This window comes from Corvus moneduloides, chromosome 9 (genome assembly GCF_009650955.1).
Source record: "Corvus moneduloides isolate bCorMon1 chromosome 9, bCorMon1.pri, whole genome shotgun sequence".
NCBI classification, from domain to species: domain Eukaryota; kingdom Metazoa; phylum Chordata; class Aves; order Passeriformes; family Corvidae; genus Corvus; species Corvus moneduloides.
Window position 1 is genome coordinate 4,011,690 of NC_045484.1, and position 19,214 is coordinate 4,030,903.

General features: G+C 45.9%; 1 protein-coding gene across 6 annotated transcripts in view; it reads right to left on the bottom strand.

Annotated features, from left to right (window-relative positions):
• Nucleotides 1-325: 325 nt before the first annotated feature.
• The window catches only part of HMCN1 (hemicentin 1), a 183,167-nt gene continuing 164,278 nt past the window's right edge, over nucleotides 326-19,214 (bottom strand). For 2 of the 6 annotated variants that reach the window (XM_032117453.1, XM_032117455.1), the window contains 16 exons: nucleotides 18,933-19,103; nucleotides 18,375-18,545; nucleotides 18,005-18,154; nucleotides 17,697-17,834; nucleotides 17,253-17,374; nucleotides 16,231-16,468; nucleotides 15,043-15,105; nucleotides 11,605-11,724; nucleotides 11,205-11,339; nucleotides 10,720-10,833; nucleotides 10,321-10,446; nucleotides 9,545-9,673; nucleotides 5,438-5,788; nucleotides 3,244-3,363; nucleotides 2,767-2,893; nucleotides 1,356-1,722 (listed from right to left, as the gene is read on the bottom strand). In XM_032117453.1, the coding sequence (XP_031973344.1) occupies nucleotides 1,356-1,722; nucleotides 2,767-2,893; nucleotides 3,244-3,363; nucleotides 5,438-5,788; nucleotides 9,545-9,673; nucleotides 10,321-10,446; nucleotides 10,720-10,833; nucleotides 11,205-11,339; nucleotides 11,605-11,724; nucleotides 15,043-15,105; nucleotides 16,231-16,468; nucleotides 17,253-17,374; nucleotides 17,697-17,834; nucleotides 18,005-18,154; nucleotides 18,375-18,545; nucleotides 18,933-19,103 (2,642 nt within the window). Of the gene's footprint in view, nucleotides 1,723-2,766; nucleotides 2,894-3,243; nucleotides 3,364-5,437; nucleotides 5,789-9,544; nucleotides 9,674-10,320; nucleotides 10,447-10,719; nucleotides 10,834-11,204; nucleotides 11,340-11,604; nucleotides 11,725-15,042; nucleotides 15,106-16,230; nucleotides 16,533-17,252; nucleotides 17,375-17,696; nucleotides 17,835-18,004; nucleotides 18,155-18,374; nucleotides 18,546-18,932; nucleotides 19,104-19,214 lie in introns of those variants that run through there. The other 4 variants (XM_032117452.1, XM_032117454.1, XM_032117456.1 and 1 more) reach the window with 4 other exon arrangements.

Here is a 19,214-nt window from a genome sequence, read left to right on the forward strand (position 1 = left end):
AAAGTGCAAAGTAATTTTAAGTCATCCTTGTTTTGCAGGACTATTTCACTTGGTGCACTGGAAAGGGAAGAAAAAGGCACAGCAAGTGGGGATGTCTAAAGTTACTTAACAATATACAAGAATAGAGACAAAATACCATTGGGCAATTTGTCCCTGTGGCTAAAAATATACTTTAAAGCTGGTGATAATCTCTTACTACCCCAGAGTGCCAGGAAGAGAGAAAAAAGCTGGAGTTGCTCCCTGGTTCTGCATTGTCCCCTCACACTTAGGGCAAGAGCTTTAGAAATGGAAAATAATTTTTTTAAAGATAAAACTCCCCGCAGTCTCAAAGGTGATGGGAATCTTTATTTTTGATTATTTTCATTGTATTGACACTGTCCTTTTATGCAAACTTAACTGTAAAACACTCTTGAGATATTGCATAGAAAATGCACATAGGAAAAACCACATATATACACGTCCATAAAAATAGAATACATCTTGGCAAAATTACTTGTGTACAGTGTATTGACATTATTGAACCAAACTTACATCACCTTTGGAGAAAAATGTTCCATGTGCGTAAAAGCCCAGACCATTTACTGAGCTGGGAGTATGGCAGTGGATATGGGTTTGGGTTAAATAAATGGCTATACCAGAATGGCAGAGTAAAAACAAACTTATAAAATATCTGCTCTATAAAGTAGAAGTAGCCATGTTGGTTTTTTCTTCCAAAAAATAGCAACATCTCTACACTTGCATGGAAACCAAAGGTACCAGTTCCAAATTCTCCTGTAGATTTGTTAGCTGCAAACAAACTTTAATGTCATTTGTTTCAGCATTTGCAACCCTTTGGCATGGTGGCATTTGGTGGGTTTGAGCACACAACATAGTATAGCACATTAATTAATGTGCTAATTCTATTATATAATACTTAATTCTATTGGATAATTGATAAGGAAAAAAAATCTAATAGATACAAAATTTAAAACACTTAGCAACCTTAATATGTAGACCGCTTGAAATTATGGGTTTATTTTCTTCAGTTACTTTCAGTGGAGGCTGCTCCTTGCTTACTGCTTTGACTACATGGATTTCTCTGCTAGTTTTCAGAACATAGCGTGGAAAATTACTATTCCAGTGTAATAAATAAAGCAAGTGGTAACAGGTCCTCAAAGCCATGGATCTTTCTCTTGAATTGGATCAATAGAACTGGAGAGGCAGCCTCGGGGAAGGAGAGGAAGAAAGAAGAGCATAGCACCCTTGGAAGTGCCGTGGTTCCCCCTGTGGGGCAGGCAGCAGTCAGGCTGAAGTGGTAGCACCCCCTGGCCCTGGGGAACGTGGTTCGGCCGCGGGCTCGCTGTCGGGGCCGGCGCTCAGTAGGGGAAGGCGGACACGGCGATGTAGACAATGAAGGTGGTGCGGTACTCGACGCTGCCGTCGGCGCTGTAGGACAGAGCCCGCACGCCCATGCGGTACGTCCGGGGCTCGCGCAGCGCCCGCGTGGTGAACACCACCCCCTTCCAGTTCTCGTCCCTCAGGGCAAACGGCACGGCAGGGTCCTCGTCTGCCATCAGGAAGGTGGTCCTGGGGTGCATGACTTGGTCGTGAGTGTAGGCCACCAGCCGGATCAGGTCCTGCCCCGCAGCAATGCCGAAGGGCAGCGACAGCAGCTTGTACTCCAGGGCGTAGGTGCTCAGGTCACACTCCAGGTCGTTGGCCGGGCAGCTTTTGAGACAGAACCTAGGAAGAAGCAGAAGACTTTAGCCCAGGGAGAAGGCACAGTATCTTAAGTGCTGGGATAGGTTTTGGAGGAGAAATTCTTCCTGTTTACCCTGTTGCAGATTAAAACTTCTCTACAAGTGCTTATGCACTCTTCCATTCGTTTCTCCTTTAGGGCTGCAGCCCATTTAATGTCCCTTTTTGCCTCACAGGATCATCTCAGAAAGATGTTGGCTACACTGATGTAATTAGCACGTTGGGTAAGTTTTACTGACCGTGCTCTTAAACACTAAAATAGGAAGACCTAGTTTAAAATGTTCTGGGCAGCTCCATTTGAGGTATCTGTCTGTTAGGTCATAAAGAATTTGGAATGAAGGACAGAATAAAATTTACTTTTATTAATCAAAAGTTAAAACAGGAAATCTTTGCTAGTGCAGTTTGCCAGTGCTAATGGAGGTCAAAGGACATGACCCATGTCAGCGTAAACATCATTGCAGTTGAGTTTGATCCCAGAACATGGTTTCTGACTATGAAACAACCTATTTTTCCTTTGAGTATTTGAAAGATTAAAAGAAATCAATATGGTTTTTTTTCCCAGAACAGGGAAATAACAAAGCTTAACAGAAACTGTAGCATTATTTTCATGACTAAAAAGATGCTTCAAAGATGCTTTGAAGCTGATGGCAAGTCAGGCCATTACCGAGATTTAGATTAAATGTTAGGAAGGAATTCTTCCCTGGCAGTTGAGGCCCTGGCACAGGTTACCCAGGGCAGCTGTGGCTGCCCCATCCCTGGAAGTGTCCAAGGACAGGGCTTGGAGCACCCTGGGTAGTGGAAGGTGTCCCTACCCATGGCAGAGGGTGGAACTGGATGTTCTGCTAAGGTCCCTTCCAACTCAAACCATCCCAAGACTCTGTTGACTCTATGATCTCCTATGTCAATGCCTAACCTTTAGCTACTGTGAGCTCTACTGGTGTCAGGCAAACGTAAGTTTTCTTCTTTAACAAGCACAGGTTAAGGAGCTGAGCTTGGGGCAGGTGAGAAGGGGCTGAGAAAAAAACATACCCAGAATGTGGCTCTCGCTGGTAGTTGGGTGGACAAGGAGTGTCTATGCACTCGTAGCTTCCTCTCATGTTGAAACACATCTGATTTGCTCCACAATTTATGTTCTCGTCAAGACACTCATCAATATCTGGATGGAAAAACATGCAAGGGATCAGCTGCTGGTAGAAGAATTAAAGGGTGAAAACTGAAGCGGGTAAAGTCTGAGCAGAGCCCAGAATGTGCCTCTGTTTGACCCTAGAGCTTGGAGCTCAATGTGTAATAGGTCACAGAATTAGAAGTTGCAACTGTCTAGTTTGCTGATGTTTTATGAAGCATTGAAGTGTGAAATATAAAAACTTCTGAAACTTGACATTTTGAATGCTGACTCTCACATAACCAATTCAGAGAGGTAGGTGGCTTAGCCATGTCCCGGGCCTGGTTTGTGTCTGGTTTCTTTGCAGCCCTCCCCCTGAGCACTGCAGGGATGGCTCTCCGTACCTTGGCAGGTTTTGCCGTTGGGCATGAGGCGGTATCCCGAGGGACAGGCACACTGGAAGCTGCCCAGGCTGTTCCTGCACTCGTGCTGACACGTGTCTCTGCTCTCACACTCATCGATGTCTGCAGAGAGAAGCACCAACACCTCAGCATTCCCTGAGCCTGCCATGAACACAGGTACTTTTCCCCTATTTCTGTACTGCAAGTGTATGGACAGAGCTGGTGGGAGTTGTCCAGATCTTTTTTTCTGATGGGGTTGAACATCTAAGACTAGAGTGTCCTCTCCCCCTACCTGTGCCATTCCATGTAACTCTGCAGGCACTAAAGTCAGCTTTGAGGGGCTTCTCCCCTCGGTGAAGAGCAGCTGTGACAGATCCCAGCTGAGGAGAGCAGTACCGAGACAGAGCTCTGGGAGAAAGGGGGATGTGCCACCTGTGTCCACTGCCGCGGTCACACAAACACAGTCCTGCCCCCAAAGCCATTTGAGCTGTCTGATCATCAGGTGTTAAGCAACATGCTTAGGGAACACCCAGACTCGCTACCTCGCCAGAAGAAGCCTTGTCACTGGGGGAGTCTTCCTTACAGCCACTCCCTCCTCAGCCAAAGCTGTTTCCCTTTTAAACTGACCTCGCCCATGCCAGAGGGATGAATTAGGCTCGGTAGCTGCGATGACTGTCAGTAAATGCTCTTCTTTTTTTCTTTTTTTTTTTTTAAATCTCCCTCTCAAATACAGAAGTACCAGTACCAGACCACATTATGTAAAGTTTTCAAAGCACATTAGTGTGATTTAGACACAGATAATTTATACTTATAATAGCTTTTTGAAACATCTGCCTAGTTCAGGACAGCAGTAAAGTAGTTCAGATTTGCATGGTTAAATCAGTGGAAGTAAGGTCTTTGCTTCCCCTCTGACTGACAGGGGTTGCATTAGATCAAAATGCAAACAGAAAAGAGAAACAGATGTGACTACAAAGCCCTGTGCTGTTAGCGAATCCTGATGGTTGTCTATTGAAAAAAATTTCTTTAACAAAAGCATAATTTGGAGGTATTTTTCATATTAAACAGTAATTTTAAAATTTAGATATTTAGTCAATGAAATAAAAGTTTCATGGAATAATAATATTATTAACATTCATGGAATATTAACTAATTCCAACTGGAAGCTGGAATGAAGATACAAAATTAAGCCTAACCCTTCCTTCCCTCAGTGACAGTGTATTCCTGGGCCTCTCAATTAAACTCCTGTACCATAACAATCCAGATGGATATGACTACTGAAACCTCTTCGTAGCTTAAATACACGCTTTAATGTCTGCCCATCCTTAATTTTTATTAATTAAAAGCCTATCCATGTTTTTCACCATTACACCTTGCTGCGTCATCCCAGCAGTACTGGTTGCTAGAACCTTGCTGTAGATCACTATTTACCTGAAAAGATGTCATGCCTACTGGGAAGTGTCATTTGCTTGAGATACTCAAAACACGAGTTAACTTGGCAAAGTCTGCCTTAAGAAAAGCATATTTCCAATAATTAATTCATTTTTAACATCCCTCCAAAAACCAGGGGCGGAGCTTCCCAGTTCCCATAACTGCCCATCTCCTCCTCAAGGGAGAAGTGCCTGTGCTGTCACTGCCAAACCCGTGATGAACCCGTTTGTTTGAGGGACCAAATTACATTGCAACCCCTTTTCTTACTTAATAATAATTTAAAAGCTTCTGTGCCTGTTGCCCGTGTGACAGTGACTGACCGTCCTATGGCACTGCTGGCACGGGGCCCAGTGTGCTCGCTTCTAAAATGTTTATTGCAAACCTTTCTGACACAGATTACTGCTGCCAGTGGGAGTCTGACAGAAGCACTGTGACTAGACTGGGGCTGCTGGTGGTTTTTGGAGTGTGAGAAGATTCACCAAGGTGAGCTAGTGTGACCAGGAGAAAGAGAGTAACACAGGGAAATACTTTGCAAACAGGTAATAAACCACACAATTAAAACCAGAGGTTACAAGGAGGTTTGAGAACATTTTTGCTGCAATGTGAGTCAAGACAGCAGAGACCAGAACATGCAGAACCCTCTGAATATTGACCAGGGTAATAGAAAACACAACCCCAGCACCACAAACCCTCAGCCCTTGGTATGTATCATACAGTAACCTAAGAGTAAGGCCCAAAACAGAGTTGCAAAGATAGGACTGACATTTACCTACACATCTGGCATTTCTTGCCTCATAGCCTTCAGGACAAGTTTCTCTAAGGTTCCTTCTAGTCCTGGAGAAAGGTATTCTGCTGTTCCTATACTCTGAGAAGGAGCTGTAGAGATTTGAGGAGTGCCTGTAATAGTGCTGCAGTTGCTGGTTGTCTCTCCCAGGGGAGAATTGAGCATAGTTATAGCTACTGTAATAGGCACCCGAATTTGGCACCCTCTCCAATCCGGCGCAAGATTTCCCATCACCCAGTAACTGTTGCCCAGGTGGACAGAAACACTTGAAGCTGCCAGGGGTGTTGGTGCAGTGAAGTGCACAGGGTTTAGGCACTTGTTCACATTCATTAATGTCTGCTCATGTGACATGATCCAGAGCCCCAAACCATGTGGAAAGGAGAGAAAACAAACAAACAACAACACATAACTATACATTTATATACACGCAGATACATATCTCAGTCTCAGGAACAAGATGAAGACATAAAAGTGAGATTTGGAGGCAGTAAAACATGGAGAACACTATGCCAAGCAGGCAGGATCCACTGCCCTGGACTGTAAGAGACCTTCATTCTCCCACAGGCTGATGCCACTGTGCTCACCAGGACAGGAGCCCTGCTGAAGCCTTGTTTCAGCCTCAGCTGCTCCATACTCTCTTAGAAATTGGGGTTTTTCCTTAAGTGCTCCACAGATGAGTGGGAGAAGCTGCTGGGCCCTTCTTTAAAAGAGGATGCTTAACACAGAGCATTCCAGAGAAGTTCAGTGCTAGAAATTCCCTACACCCCACACCAATGGAAGCACAACAGGCTCCAATGTGGTTATTGTGCCTCATGTTGGGCAGTTCATAAAATCATGCAATGCTTTGGGTCGGAGGGACCTTACAGCTCAGCCAGTCACACCCCCTGCCATGGGCAGGGACACTTCCCACTATCCCAGATGGCTCTCAGCCCCGCCCAGCCTGGCCTTGGACATTTCCAGGGATCCAGGGGGTTGGGCACGTTCTAACTTTTCATGTTGTTACTGGTCATTCCAGCTGTGATAGGTTGGAGACTTTACATATTAATTCACTTTTGGACAATTAAAAAATAGAATTATTTTTGTTTTCCTAAGCAATGCTTTTTTCTTTATAGTTGTTTAAATTGCAATCCAAAGTTATTTGAGCCACCCCAGCAGTAAATATCCATCCTTAAATCAAATCTGAGTGCTGAGCATAGGCCTTGAGGGTACAACATGCTGAGTGTCCTTCCCTCCAAGTAACTATGAGTGCTCTTGGGACTGCAGGACCTTCTCCCACAGTCTCTCTGATACTACCAGAAAGAAATTTTCTATAGTTTTTATCAAGTTACTTCAGGCTCAGCTGGAAATTTGACACACACTGTATTTCTTCTCAAACTTAATATTTCTTCACCAGAAAAAGACAAAAATCTGCTAATTCCAAACAACTCTGCAATGACCAGAAATGAAAAACTTGCTAATAACATACATCACAACATATCTAAAATTGACATATATTATAAACATTTTCCTACTAGAAATTAAAGATGATCTTAATGGCGACTCAACAACAGTTTAATTATTTTGTAGTAGTGTGTATTCTTTTAATTACTGTTGTTAAAATGCCATTAATCCAGTGTTGTTACAGTTTCATTTGGATCCCCTCTGAACAGAGGCTTTTGAGCACAGTTTCTATTCTCCAAGCCACAAATTCACGAGAATAGTCAATATTGTCAGAAACATAGTAGAACATTAGACTGCATTTTTATGAAGTTGTTAATATTTGATATGTTTAAGGGGATATTAATAATTAAATGCTTTAAGAGCTGGAAATCCAGAAGTAGAAATTGCAGAGTGTTTAAATATTTTCCAACTGTTATTTGGCAAACACACAACTAAAACTTCAAGTATTCGTGGAATTATCCTTAGGGTGCAATTTTCAGGTGTTACAAACAAGAATTTCACTTTAAGTATGGCAACAACTAATTTGAATTTTAAGTGCATTAATCTCAGGATGTGCTTAAGATGAAAAATTTATTCTTCATATACATGTAAAAGAAAACAAACTCATCATTTCCTTAGCACTCAAGTGCTGACTTTTACATCATTTACGTGCCTAAAATAAATTAACACTGATGTCTTTATGACAACCAATGTTCTTGGAACAAGTTGTGGATAAGCAACAGAAGATTAGCATATAAATTATGAAAGACAACAGGTGAAAATTTGAACAATTTCTTTTGCAAGAGCAGCCTGTGCAATACAAGCAGAACTGACTGCACGGAGTCACCAGCGTCGGTTCCAGGGCTGCCCCTGTGAGAAGAGGCCACTGAGGCATGGGAACCCTAATATTTACAAGAACGGGCTAAATTGCTTTGAAATTGAAATAGCTACATTTTCAGACTTTCTTTAATTTGAAAAACAATACCTGATTGTATATTCTAGATAGCCTTGCATGTGTTATTTGCATTATAGCAGCTTTTAGCAAAGCCCTTCCACCTATATGGAAAGGAGAGAAAACAACACAGCTCCCAGAAATGCTGTAATTCAGGTAAATGGGCACACAGAGATCTGTGGGGGTCACAAAGGAGCATCTTATCCCCGTCCAACAAACAAAACAGGGAATGGTGGCACAAGGGACTTTACCCGGGGTAAAAATGGGACTGGCAGGAGCAAAGTTCACTTCTTCTATTTCAGTCTGGGCCCTACTTACTTTTCAACTCCTCCCTGTGCTCACTGTCAACAGTGACAATAAAAACTGGATTTTATTAACAAAACTAATACTTTGGATGAATCTATATTTTAAATATATTTTTAGGAACGTAAAAATTCAAAGGATAAAAACACTTTAGGAGAGAGGTTTCAGTGGCCCTTGGTCAGAAGGCAGCTTTAAGGCTGCTGGTGTTTTGTGAAAACCTACAGTCCCAGACTTTATCTGGCTTTTTCCTGTCAGAAGTTTAAATGGCTTAAATATAAGTTAAGAGTCTGGGATTGGTTTTATTTCAGCACAGAGGCAGATGGCAGAAGTAATATCTTGGTCTACAGCCAAACACCACTTAGTGCAATTTAATCTCTCTTAAAAAAATCCCAAACATTCCTGACTTTTGACAGTCCAAAATCTTAGGCTGTTAAAAAAAAAAAAAAAGAAAATAACTATTTATCACTTAGGAGAGCTAACCTTGAAGAAGTCAACAGGGAGGAATGCTTTTCTGACATGATACCTTACAGCAACCGAAACCAACCTCACGGAAGTGTCACATACCCACATTCAGAAATCCTCATTATCAGGGTAGGTCAGCTCTTATACTCTGAATATTTGACATAAATGTAGTAAAGATGATTCTAAATGATCCTACTGCCTTCCTGAAGTCTCTTAAATGCCAAGTGAATTTGCTTATCCACTTGCACTGGCCCCACACATTAAACTCTCTTGCTCCCCATGTCTGAGCTCCAGAGCCTCCCATGACATGGGAGAAAACCCTGTGTGGCTTTATGCCAAGATGGCACAGGGACTGACTGCGTGGCTGGCATTCCTGTGACTGTCAGGAGTCCTATTTCTTCCCTGCTGGGAGTCACTCATGCCAGGAAGGGAGCACTGTGCTCTGCCTGCTGAGGAACCCCCCTGGCAGTCCTGGTGGGGGAATAGGTGTGTTTGGGATGTTCAGGAGCCAAACTCAGTTCTGGGTCTGTCGGGCCTCTTGCAGCTCCTTGGGGTGTGCTCCCTAAGGGCACCCACATGACTCTCTGTGTGATTGCCTTCCAGGGAGAGCCAGGGCAGGCCGAGGCACAGCTAGAAACATCAACAAACCCCACCTCATTTTTATAACTGAAGGCTCCTGTGGAGTGGTCACTTGCCACATCCATCCACCAGTGCTCTGAGACCCTCTTACAATTTGTTTTCAAAGTACGGCCCCAAACCAATCTCTGTTTGGAACCATTTAGCTCTGACTGTTTGTTTAGAATGGAACACTTTGTTTTGGATGGGCAGTTTGGAACTGCAGAGCAAACTTGTCTCTACAGCATGGTCTTCCACAGGGATAGCACTGATGGTGTGTTGCAGCAGAAAGCCAGGCAAAAGCAGCAGCAAAGGTGTGAGAGGACTGAGTGGCAGCTTACCCACGCAGGGCCTGGCCGTGCCCTGGGCGCGGAATCCTCGCGGGCACACACAGCGGTAGCTGCCGCGGGTGTTCTCACACAGCTGGTTGTAGCGGCACTGGTGCGACCCCGACCGGCACTCGTCAACATCTGCAGCACACGGCAAGGGAACGGTCACAGCTCTGCACAATCCTTACTGGGGGAGGAAGCTGTGGCTGCTCCATCCCTGCAAGTGTCCAAGGACAGGCTGGATGGGGCTTGGAGCAACCCGGGCTAGTGGAAGGTGTCCCTGCCCGTGGCAAGGGGGAGAAATAGGTGATTTTTAAGGTTCCTTCCAGCCCAAATCATTCCATGACCCCGCTGGAACAAAAGCTTTGGTACCATCTACAACATCCACTGTGCTTAAAACCCTCCCTGATAAGCAGCAGGGACCTGTGATCTTGATTGAGAGCTCCTGAGCCCAGCTCTTAAGAAATCATGCAGACACAGGGCAAAACATTTCAGTCAATGAATAACTGAGAGAAATCAAGGTGCCAACACAGAAAAGACACCAAGGAAAATCTTACTGTTCTTGCTTGAGAACAATGGAAAACTAGAGGTGGCAAGGATACACTGCTTTTTAATTAAAAAAAAAGGTAAATACAGATGTTCCCATAAGCAAAAACAAGTTGGTGCTTTAATATGTGCAGATATTAATAAGTGGAGATGGACAATCTTCAGGATTATTTAAAAAACTAAACCTCATCATTGTCCCCGTGTTTCCCATCAGCACACAGTGTATTAATGCTTCTACTCACCAATGCAAGTCCCATTCTCTGCTTTGGTCATTCCACTGGGACACAGATCAATGCACTTATAGCCACCACGGGTGTTCTTGCAGAGCTGATCAGGCCTGCACACATTCTGCCGGCACTCATTGACATCTTATTCAAACAAAAGCCAAAAGAAAAGCAGGATTGCACTCAATTATGTAATGAAATTACCCTGTGTCTACACACTGAATAATTTCATGCACGTGGATCAGTCAGCCCAATTCTTGCTGCCTCTGGCTTTAGTACTGCTTGACAAATTCCAAAATATACATCAAGTGTATCATCCATAGCAGGATTTTCTTTCATAAATAAATAGAGCAACAAATACATGTTGAACTCTGTCTGTTGGAAGGGGGGAATGGACATTCAGAACTTCATCCCTACCCACACATTTTCTGCCCTTCAGCTGGAATCCTGCGTCACAGCCACAGTGGAAACTTCCTATGGTATTGAAGCAACGCTGATGGCAGGAGTTGGACTCTTGACACTCGTTAATGTCTGTGGAACAACACAAATCCTTGACACCAGGGCTCGGAATTGCCACATGGGCATTACCTGAGCAGGGTTTGGCTGAGTTCTGCTCAGCAGTGTTTGCTGCTCTCCCATCTTTGTACAAGAAAATGCACACAGGACACAAACCCAAGAATGCTAAGCTCTTCTCTGATGGGATTTTAAATTTACTTCTAAAGATGGAAGAAGCAGAAGATTAAAAACCAAAACAAACCTATAGAAAAACCCACGCCCCAAAAATCCACAACCTTAAGAATCAAAATTGATAGACAGATGCTTGGAGACGCCCTCTGAAGTGAGTTTCAGTTGCTGGAGAGCAGCATTTCCAGCTGATGGCCGCAAGCGCAGCCCGCGCGTACCTCGGCAGCTGGAGCCGTCGGGCGCCCTGCGGAAGCCGCTCCCGCAGCGCGGCACGCAGCGGAAGGAGCCAGGCAGGTTCTCGCAGTCCTGCCCCGCGTGGCAGCTGTGGCCCTCCAGCGCACACTCGTCGATGTCTGCAATGGAAACGAGCTGCACACCCCGCACAGCGGACACACACTCACCAGTGCCTTCAGCACCAGCAACTAGAAACACCTGACTGCGAATACATTCAGCTGTGAAATAATTAGAATACCACCAATAAATTGTATTCTTATAATGAGAAAATGGCCCAAATAAAACCTCTCCTTAGCAATTTAAGTGCCTTTTAAGGCATTTTAAAGCCTAAAATTATCTAAGGGGCATTTGTATCCAAGCCGTCCCCAGCAGCACCTCTCTTACCCTGACATGTTCTGCCATCAGCAGAGATGGTGAGGCCTTTGGGACAGGAGCAGTAGTAGGATCCCACGGCATTGTGACAGGTGTGGGAACAAGGATTTCCCACAGCACATTCGTCTTCATCTGGAACAAGAAAATATTTGAAAAACCAGTGAGACTTCAGAAGAAACTACTCCAATCTGATCCTTCCTCAGAGGGGTGCGACTGGGAAAGCCTACAGGACAAAACCAGATCCAGCAATTCCCTTCAATTGCAACCTTTCAAGAGGTAATGAAGTAAGTCCACAAAATCATTTCAGATGATTTCTCCCTAAAATAACCCTGACTCTAGAGAGACAGCCAGCTCGTGTACTTCTCTCCACCTCCATCCCCCGAGCGGGAACATGTGGGCTCTTATCTGAAGTGCCAACACTCATCCTTTCCTCCACACCGGTCACCCAAGTCCTTTGTTGCTCTGCAGGCTCAGCAGAGCCTGATGCTTTGTGTCCTCTAAGTGTACCTGAGGTACTGATGTAAAAGCTGTCTGGGCACTACTCATATTGTAGGTGAGGACAGAAGTAAAGTCTTCAACTACCCTTGGATCCACACCCTTTTAGCAAGGATAACTCACACTTTTTGAAGTACATACTTTGAACTCTAAATAAAAGGGATGTAGGTTCTGGTGGTTTAATAATGTGTCTAGCTCTGGAGCCACAAGCACAAGGTGGACATGGACCTCTTAGAGCAGGTCCAGAGGAAGCTATGGAGATGCTCCAAGAGCTGGAGCCCCTCTGCTCTGGAGCCAGCCTGGGAGAGCTGGGGGTGTTCACCTGGAGAAGGGAAGGCTTAATGGATACTTTAGAGCCCCTTCCAGTGCCTAAAGGGGTTCCAAGAGAGTTGGAGAGGGACTTGTCACAAGGACCTGGAGGGATAGGACACAGGAAATGTCCTCCCACTGCCAGAGTGCAGGGATAGATGGGATATTGGGAAGGAATTGTTCCCTGTGAGGGTATGGAGGCTGTTGGGGTCTCCTCCCCCGCCGTGTAGCCCTGGGAGAGGGGCCCTGAGGGCACAGACACGGGGCTTCCCTGCCCCTGCTCAGCCTCGTTCCCGTTGGTTGGTTTGTGTTCCCCTGCGTGGGCAAAGGAGCCTTGGTCCGGTGACTGGAACAGTTCCTCAGCAGAGCTCCGGCCATGTGGATGGAGAAATAAACATCTCTCTGAAACATCTACCAAGAATCCGTCCATATATATTTCTTTTCCACAGGACTCCTCGTTTGATATGCGTGTTACAGTATCCCCACTGTAACATAATGGTGGAGAATTGTGAGCAGAACGATCCCCGATCCCTAAGCGACTGATTTGTGTGAGTAACTCTGGATTCCTCTTCTTGGTTTTGTTTGCAATTCCATATCTAAACTATGGAAGAACCGTGGGAAGACTCTTGGCTCTCAGAGCCGCATATGGATATTTATCTTAAAATGATTCTTGAACAACAATTTGTAAATTTTAGCTTGATTAAAGCTCAAAAAGAACTGAAACACTTCCTGGCATGGTTGTTTAAGAACTTTTTCTATGTTTCTTGGGATTTAATTCTTACCAAGGAGTTTTGGAAGGCCGTTTGGACACAGTTAATATTTGAGTCAAAATACATGCCGATGGAAGAATATTTTCATGAATATTATTTAATTTCCGAGACTGTTGAGCAATGTCAGCTGTGTCCCGGCGAAGGGAAGCCTGCCTCAGGTGTGGCCCAGGCCACGTGCACCGAGCGCTCTGCGAGCAGCAGCAAGGCAGTTCCCGTGTGCGGGCGGAGCCAAGCGAGCCGCAGTGTCGGTGGCGGAGCGAGGCGCGGCGGGAGCGGCGGGACCCGGCGGTGCCCGCCCGGCCGCACGCAGCACGTGGTGGAGCGAGCCCCGTGAACGCCCGGCCGAGAGGGGCGGCATGCGGGCGGTGGCGGGCGGCGGTGGCAGTGGAGCGGAGCCGCGCCCAGCCGAGACGCGCGCTGGAGCAGGGCGCGGGGGAGTCGTCGCTCGGGGGCCCGGCCGAGACGTGGATGCAGCGCCCGGCATCGGCAGCGAAGCTGCGACCAGAGGAGGCGACGCACGGAGAACTGAGCGGTGCGGCCCGGCCCGGCCCGCGCAGCCCCGAACGCGACCCCGGGAAGAGCGCGCAGGCACGAGAAGCCCCGACAATTCCAACACGGGAGCGACCGAAGGAGAGAGCAAAGACACAGCGAGACAGAAAACAGCAGCCACTCGGAAAAAGGAAAAGATCATAGTAACTAAGATCTTATGGCTAGTAAAATGGTATAATGTTAAGCAAAATTATGGTTTTATAACAAGGTGTGACAACCAGCAAGACATATTCGTGCATAGAACTGCTATTAAAAAGAATAACCCTGAAAAATGCATCCCAAGCTTGGGAGATGGAGAGGTAGTGGAATTCAAAATTATACGAGGTAGAAAAGGGTTACAAGCATCGCAGGTCACTGGGCCTGATGGTGTTTCTGTAAAAGGCAGTATATATGCAAAAAATCGTAGTCATGTTAGACAATATCTCCATTGTAAGCCCCCCCTACAGTTTCCCTTTCCTAATCCCACCTTTCCCTTTTACCCTATGTCCTATTACCCCCAGTGTATTCCCAATCCGTTTTTTCACCCATGGTTTCCCTCACAAAACCATGCTTTTGCCAATTGTTTTCCCAAAAATCCCTTTCCAATGCCGAGTGGGGGATGAAAAGGGGGAGGGGAAGAAGTTAAACCCTCTCCTGCCTCAGTTTCCCCACAAAGCATGCTCAGAGAGTTCTGTCTCCCTTCTGTCAGCCCTAAGATGTTCCACAGAATCTGTTTGGACATCTAAAGACTCAGGAGGGTTGCTTGTTTTGTTTTGAAACTGTTCTTGTTATGTTTATCCAGTTGTTTTCATTCTCCTTTTATTAAAATAAAACGGGTGAGGTGTTGGGGTCCCTCCCCCGCCGTGTAGCCCTGGGAGAGGGGCCCTGAGGGCACAGACACGGGGTTTCCCTGCCCCTGCTCAGCCTCGTTCCCGTTGGTTGGTTTGTGTTCCCTGCGCGGGCAGAAGGACCCTTGGTCCCGTGACTGGAACAGTTCCTCAGCAGAGCTCCGGCCATGTGGATGGATAAATAAACATCTCTCTGAAACATCTACCAAGAATCCGTCCATATATATTTCCTTTCCACGGGACTCCTGGTTTGATCTATGCGTGTTACAGTATCCCCACTGCAACAGGAGGCCCTAGCAAAGGGTGCCCAGAGAAGCTGTGGCTGCCCCTGGATCCCTGGAAGTGTCCAAAGGCCAGGTTGGATGGGGCTTGGAGCAACCTGGGCTAGTGGAAGGTGTCCCTGCCCATGGCAGGGGGTGGAAATAGGGGGTCTTTAAGGCCCTTTCCCACCCAAACCACTCCAGGACTCCATGGTTACACCCACCCATGTCAGTCAGTACCTGAGCAATAAGGCCCAGACGAGTCCAAAGCAAACCCTGCAGGGCACTGGTTGCTCCGGTCCCCTGTACGATAAAGGAAGCACATGTCACTTGTGGATATAAATATGGCCAGTTCATTACTTTAACATTAAGAATTGCAGCCCAGCAATTTGACAATATTTATTATATTTCACCACAAAACAGAAACTTTTAAATCCAGCCTTTAGTGGTTTTTCTACTTGGTCAGTAAAAGCCAGTATTACATGGCTTGAGCCGGTTTGAATAACATTGAACAGATTGGGGGCTCCCTCAGAGTGAGCTGCAAGTTCCATCCCAGCCTAATGCATCCTGCAAAGTTTCTTATTGAAAGAATAAAGACCATTCAGTTTGACTTCACATAAAAGGAGGACAACAGACCCAAACCAAACAAACCCAAACCAGCACGTCACAAATCTTAGGAGGTCACTGTAGAAGAACACAAGTGTGTACTATGAACTGCAATGGAAAACTGAGGGAGAGACTCCTCAAAGGCCAGAGGGCTTTGGCTGCTTGAAAACTGAAATTGAAAAAATTAAATTAAAAAAAATCCCAAACACCAGTATCTTAATTGTTGGAGGAAATAAATCCAAGTTCAGTAAAGGCTTAGCCAGATCTAATCACAAGCATATCTTGACCTGGAGACTTCCTTTTATCAGATCTCTTTTTAAATTAAAAAAAAAATGTACTTGGTTTTCAAATTGTACAATGAGTCCCTAATCTGGCAAGTGGGAATAACCTTATTTTACTTAATTTAGAATGTTGTTACTGAAAAGAAAGACTGAGGCAGGCAGGCAACCCCACTGTTTCATTTACTTCCAAACCAGAGTAATTTCCCTGCAATGTAAAAAAAAAAAAAAGCCCAAAGAGTGTTAAAAAAAAGTACCAAGCCAGTTTGCTCATTAATTAGGGCTTCTCAAAGGAAAATCTGCTCACACAAATCCATGCCCATCCCCTTTGGTCACTCAGGTTCATAAAAGCCAGCAGTTAGCAATGCTAACTAGTAATTAATTTATGGGTACATCAACAAGATTTGTAGGTCCTGGGATCTACACTAAAGCTACCCAAGTTTCACAGAATTTCTTTTTGAGACTACAGGTGACTCAAAGAATTCTAAGAAGAGAAGATACTCTTTTTACATTGTTTGATTTCTGGGAAAGACCAGAACAATACCTTTTGCAATGGAAGCCTGGATTTTGAAAGCCACGGCCTCCTCCAGCGGGTTGTACTCAGTTGTGATGGAGGCAGCGCGCAGTGTTTGCACCAGGAAGGGCATCTTGCCCTTGGTGGAGTCGTAGGTGATGGTGTGGTTCCACGTGTAGGGAACACTGACTCCGTCTGCTGTGAAGAGGCGCGTGGAGTGCGCGTGCAGCTGCCCAGGGCCCGTCTGGATGTAGTCCTCTGTGTAATCCTGCAACAGAACCCTGGCCTTCAGCTGCTTCCACACCAGCACCACCTGGGCCTGTACTTCAGAGCTGTGAGATGTGTTCAGAGAAAAGGGGCTTATCTTAACCACGGAGCACAGGGTACTGCACACACGGGTCCTTTTCACTCCTATTTTAGCTGTTGAATCTTAACACTGCCGGGTCTATTACTTTAAAAAAGATACAGACTGATGTACCGAGGATCCTGATGATGGAGGCCACAGCAGAGCATTTCTAAAAAATATCTTACTCCTCAATAACAATCTTTTGAGGTCTAAATATTTGGCTTTTATTCTAAGTCAGATGCTGACAAATGTGCTAAATAAAAAATCGGTAGAGACGAATTCTGGGTATAAATATTGGACATACAACATGTTGCAGTTTACCAAAGTATCAACAACTTCAGGTGTATTTATTGCATGGTGGGATTAATATAGTAAAATACTGGTTACCTCCTACTAATCACTAAGTCAGAGAGGTTAAAGATGCACCCTTCTGGCTCTGCCCAAAGCAACACTGACATGCCAGCCATCAATAATTGCCCTGAACACCCTCCTCAACACTACCTGCCAACATCTCACACTCTTGAGAGACCAACACCTCATGAGAACTTTCTGCTTTCAAAGGCAACATCAGCAGCATCAGTTAAACCAGGCACAAAAGAAGTCAAGTACAGTACAGCAGGTTTCAGGACTCAGTGTTTCCTGCTTTCCTCTGGGTGAGAGGAGTACAGATGCACAAAAGCAGGGGTGGTACCTGGAGCAGCTTTACCTTGACACTGACATCAGCCACCGACTGGAGCTGCAGCACGTGGCCACTCACAACAACATCCAGCAGCAGGGCCCCGTCCGCGTCCAGGCCGCGGGCAACGTGCGTCATGCGCAGGATCTCACCTGGCAGTTTAACAGCACGCTGATTTATCAAACATCCCAAACACAGACTCCCAATAACCACACAGGATCTGGAGTCCCTTGACTAGTTATTTATACTTACATTTTGTAAGGTGTACCATGACCATGAGAAAAAACACAACACATTTCAAACTACAGCTCCAAAAGCTGGAATAAAGCCTCAGAAGGCCACAGTCAGTCTGAAAATATTGGTGTAAGCACAAGACCCAAATTTCAGCAATGGTCCCCTGCTGTCTTTTCAGAAATGCAACATCTATCTGGCTTACTGGACACAGAAAGAGCTGGTATATCCCAGGGAACTCACCAGTTGCGAACTCCACCTGAGTTTCTCTCTTGAAGACAGCATCAGTGAGTGTAAACCCATTCATTGCTTCCCCAATTTCTTTGGCAGTTGTCCAATAAACCGGGCTGAGTATGGAAATGAGCTTTCTCATCGCTGGGCCTGAAGAAAACACCACAGAACATCAGGGAGCTTTGATCTCAACACGGACCCATATGCACAGGAGCTAAATATGAAGACCTAGAACTAGTGTAACCCTTCAGATTTAAACCAGAAGACCACAGGTGTTGGTGTATTTAGAGAAAAAACTGGTAAAAGTCAAAGAGGCCTACCAAGGGTCCGAGGGACGTTGGTGATCTTTGCCTGTATCACTCTGGTGTCAGAGTCTGGGCTGTCCATTACCGTGGCGTTCAGGAAAGCAATCCCAAATTCCACATCATTGATATTGCCAATGATGCTGCCCTTGGCACGTGCAGGCCCACCTGTGCAGGGGAGCAGGGAGAGGCAAAACACAACCCCATGTGATACGTGCTGTTGGGTATTTTAGGGGAGAGAGAGTTGAGCTTAAGTTGCAGAGCACATTTAAGCCCAAAATATTAAGTTACCCAGTCAACTTGCCAAGATGAGAGAGAGCACCAGCGAAATCAGAAGTGCCACAGGCTTTCACCACACTGTCACTGCGAGCAGGCTGTAAATACTCACCAGGACATGCTTGGGTGTTGCACCTGGATATCTGGGAGGAGTCCCCAGGGCAAGGACGGCCATGATTTAATGGTGCTGGGCTGCTGCACAGGCGCACCCGGGTCTGCTCTCCTCCTCCACAGGAAGCAGAGCACTGGCTCCATGATTGCCACTGCCCCCAGTTTCCATCCACTGCAGAATAAAGAATGAAGAAAGCAATTTTTCAGTTTAAATGTTTCAGGCTGCATCGGTTATACTGAAGTCAATTCCTTCATGGAGGAACCAAGGTTCTAAAGGAATAGCTCAAAGGGCGACTAAACCATCTTAATGGGCAGGTGTGAACACTCCTGCCCTCAGAAACACAGAATCCCAGAATGGTTTGGGTTGCAAGGGACCTCAAAGCTCATCTGGTCCCACACCCTGCCACAGGCAGGGACACCTTCCACTGTCCCAGGTTGCTCCAAGCCCTGTCCAACCTGGCCTTGGACACTTCCACAGATGGTCAACATTCCTTATGTGACATATACCCTGCTGCCTTGCAGAGAAAGCTGCATTCCCACTGCTGTTGTGAGCACTGACCTGGGCACAGGTCCGTGCTGCACCTCTGGATCTGCACATCAGCCCCAGCACAGGCCCTGCCACCGCTGGCTGGGCGTGGGTTGTCGCAGCTCCGGTACCGCCTCGCCTGGCCCCCATTGCACGTCCGACTGCAAGTTCCCCAACTGCTCCAGGGGCCCCAGTTGCCATGAACTGCAAGAATAAGTCAGATTTGATCTTCCTCTGCGATTTAAAACCAGACAGTCAAGCTAGGAAAATACTTCTGTTGGAGAGTGCCTTCTTATTTTTTTTTCCCAAAAGGAA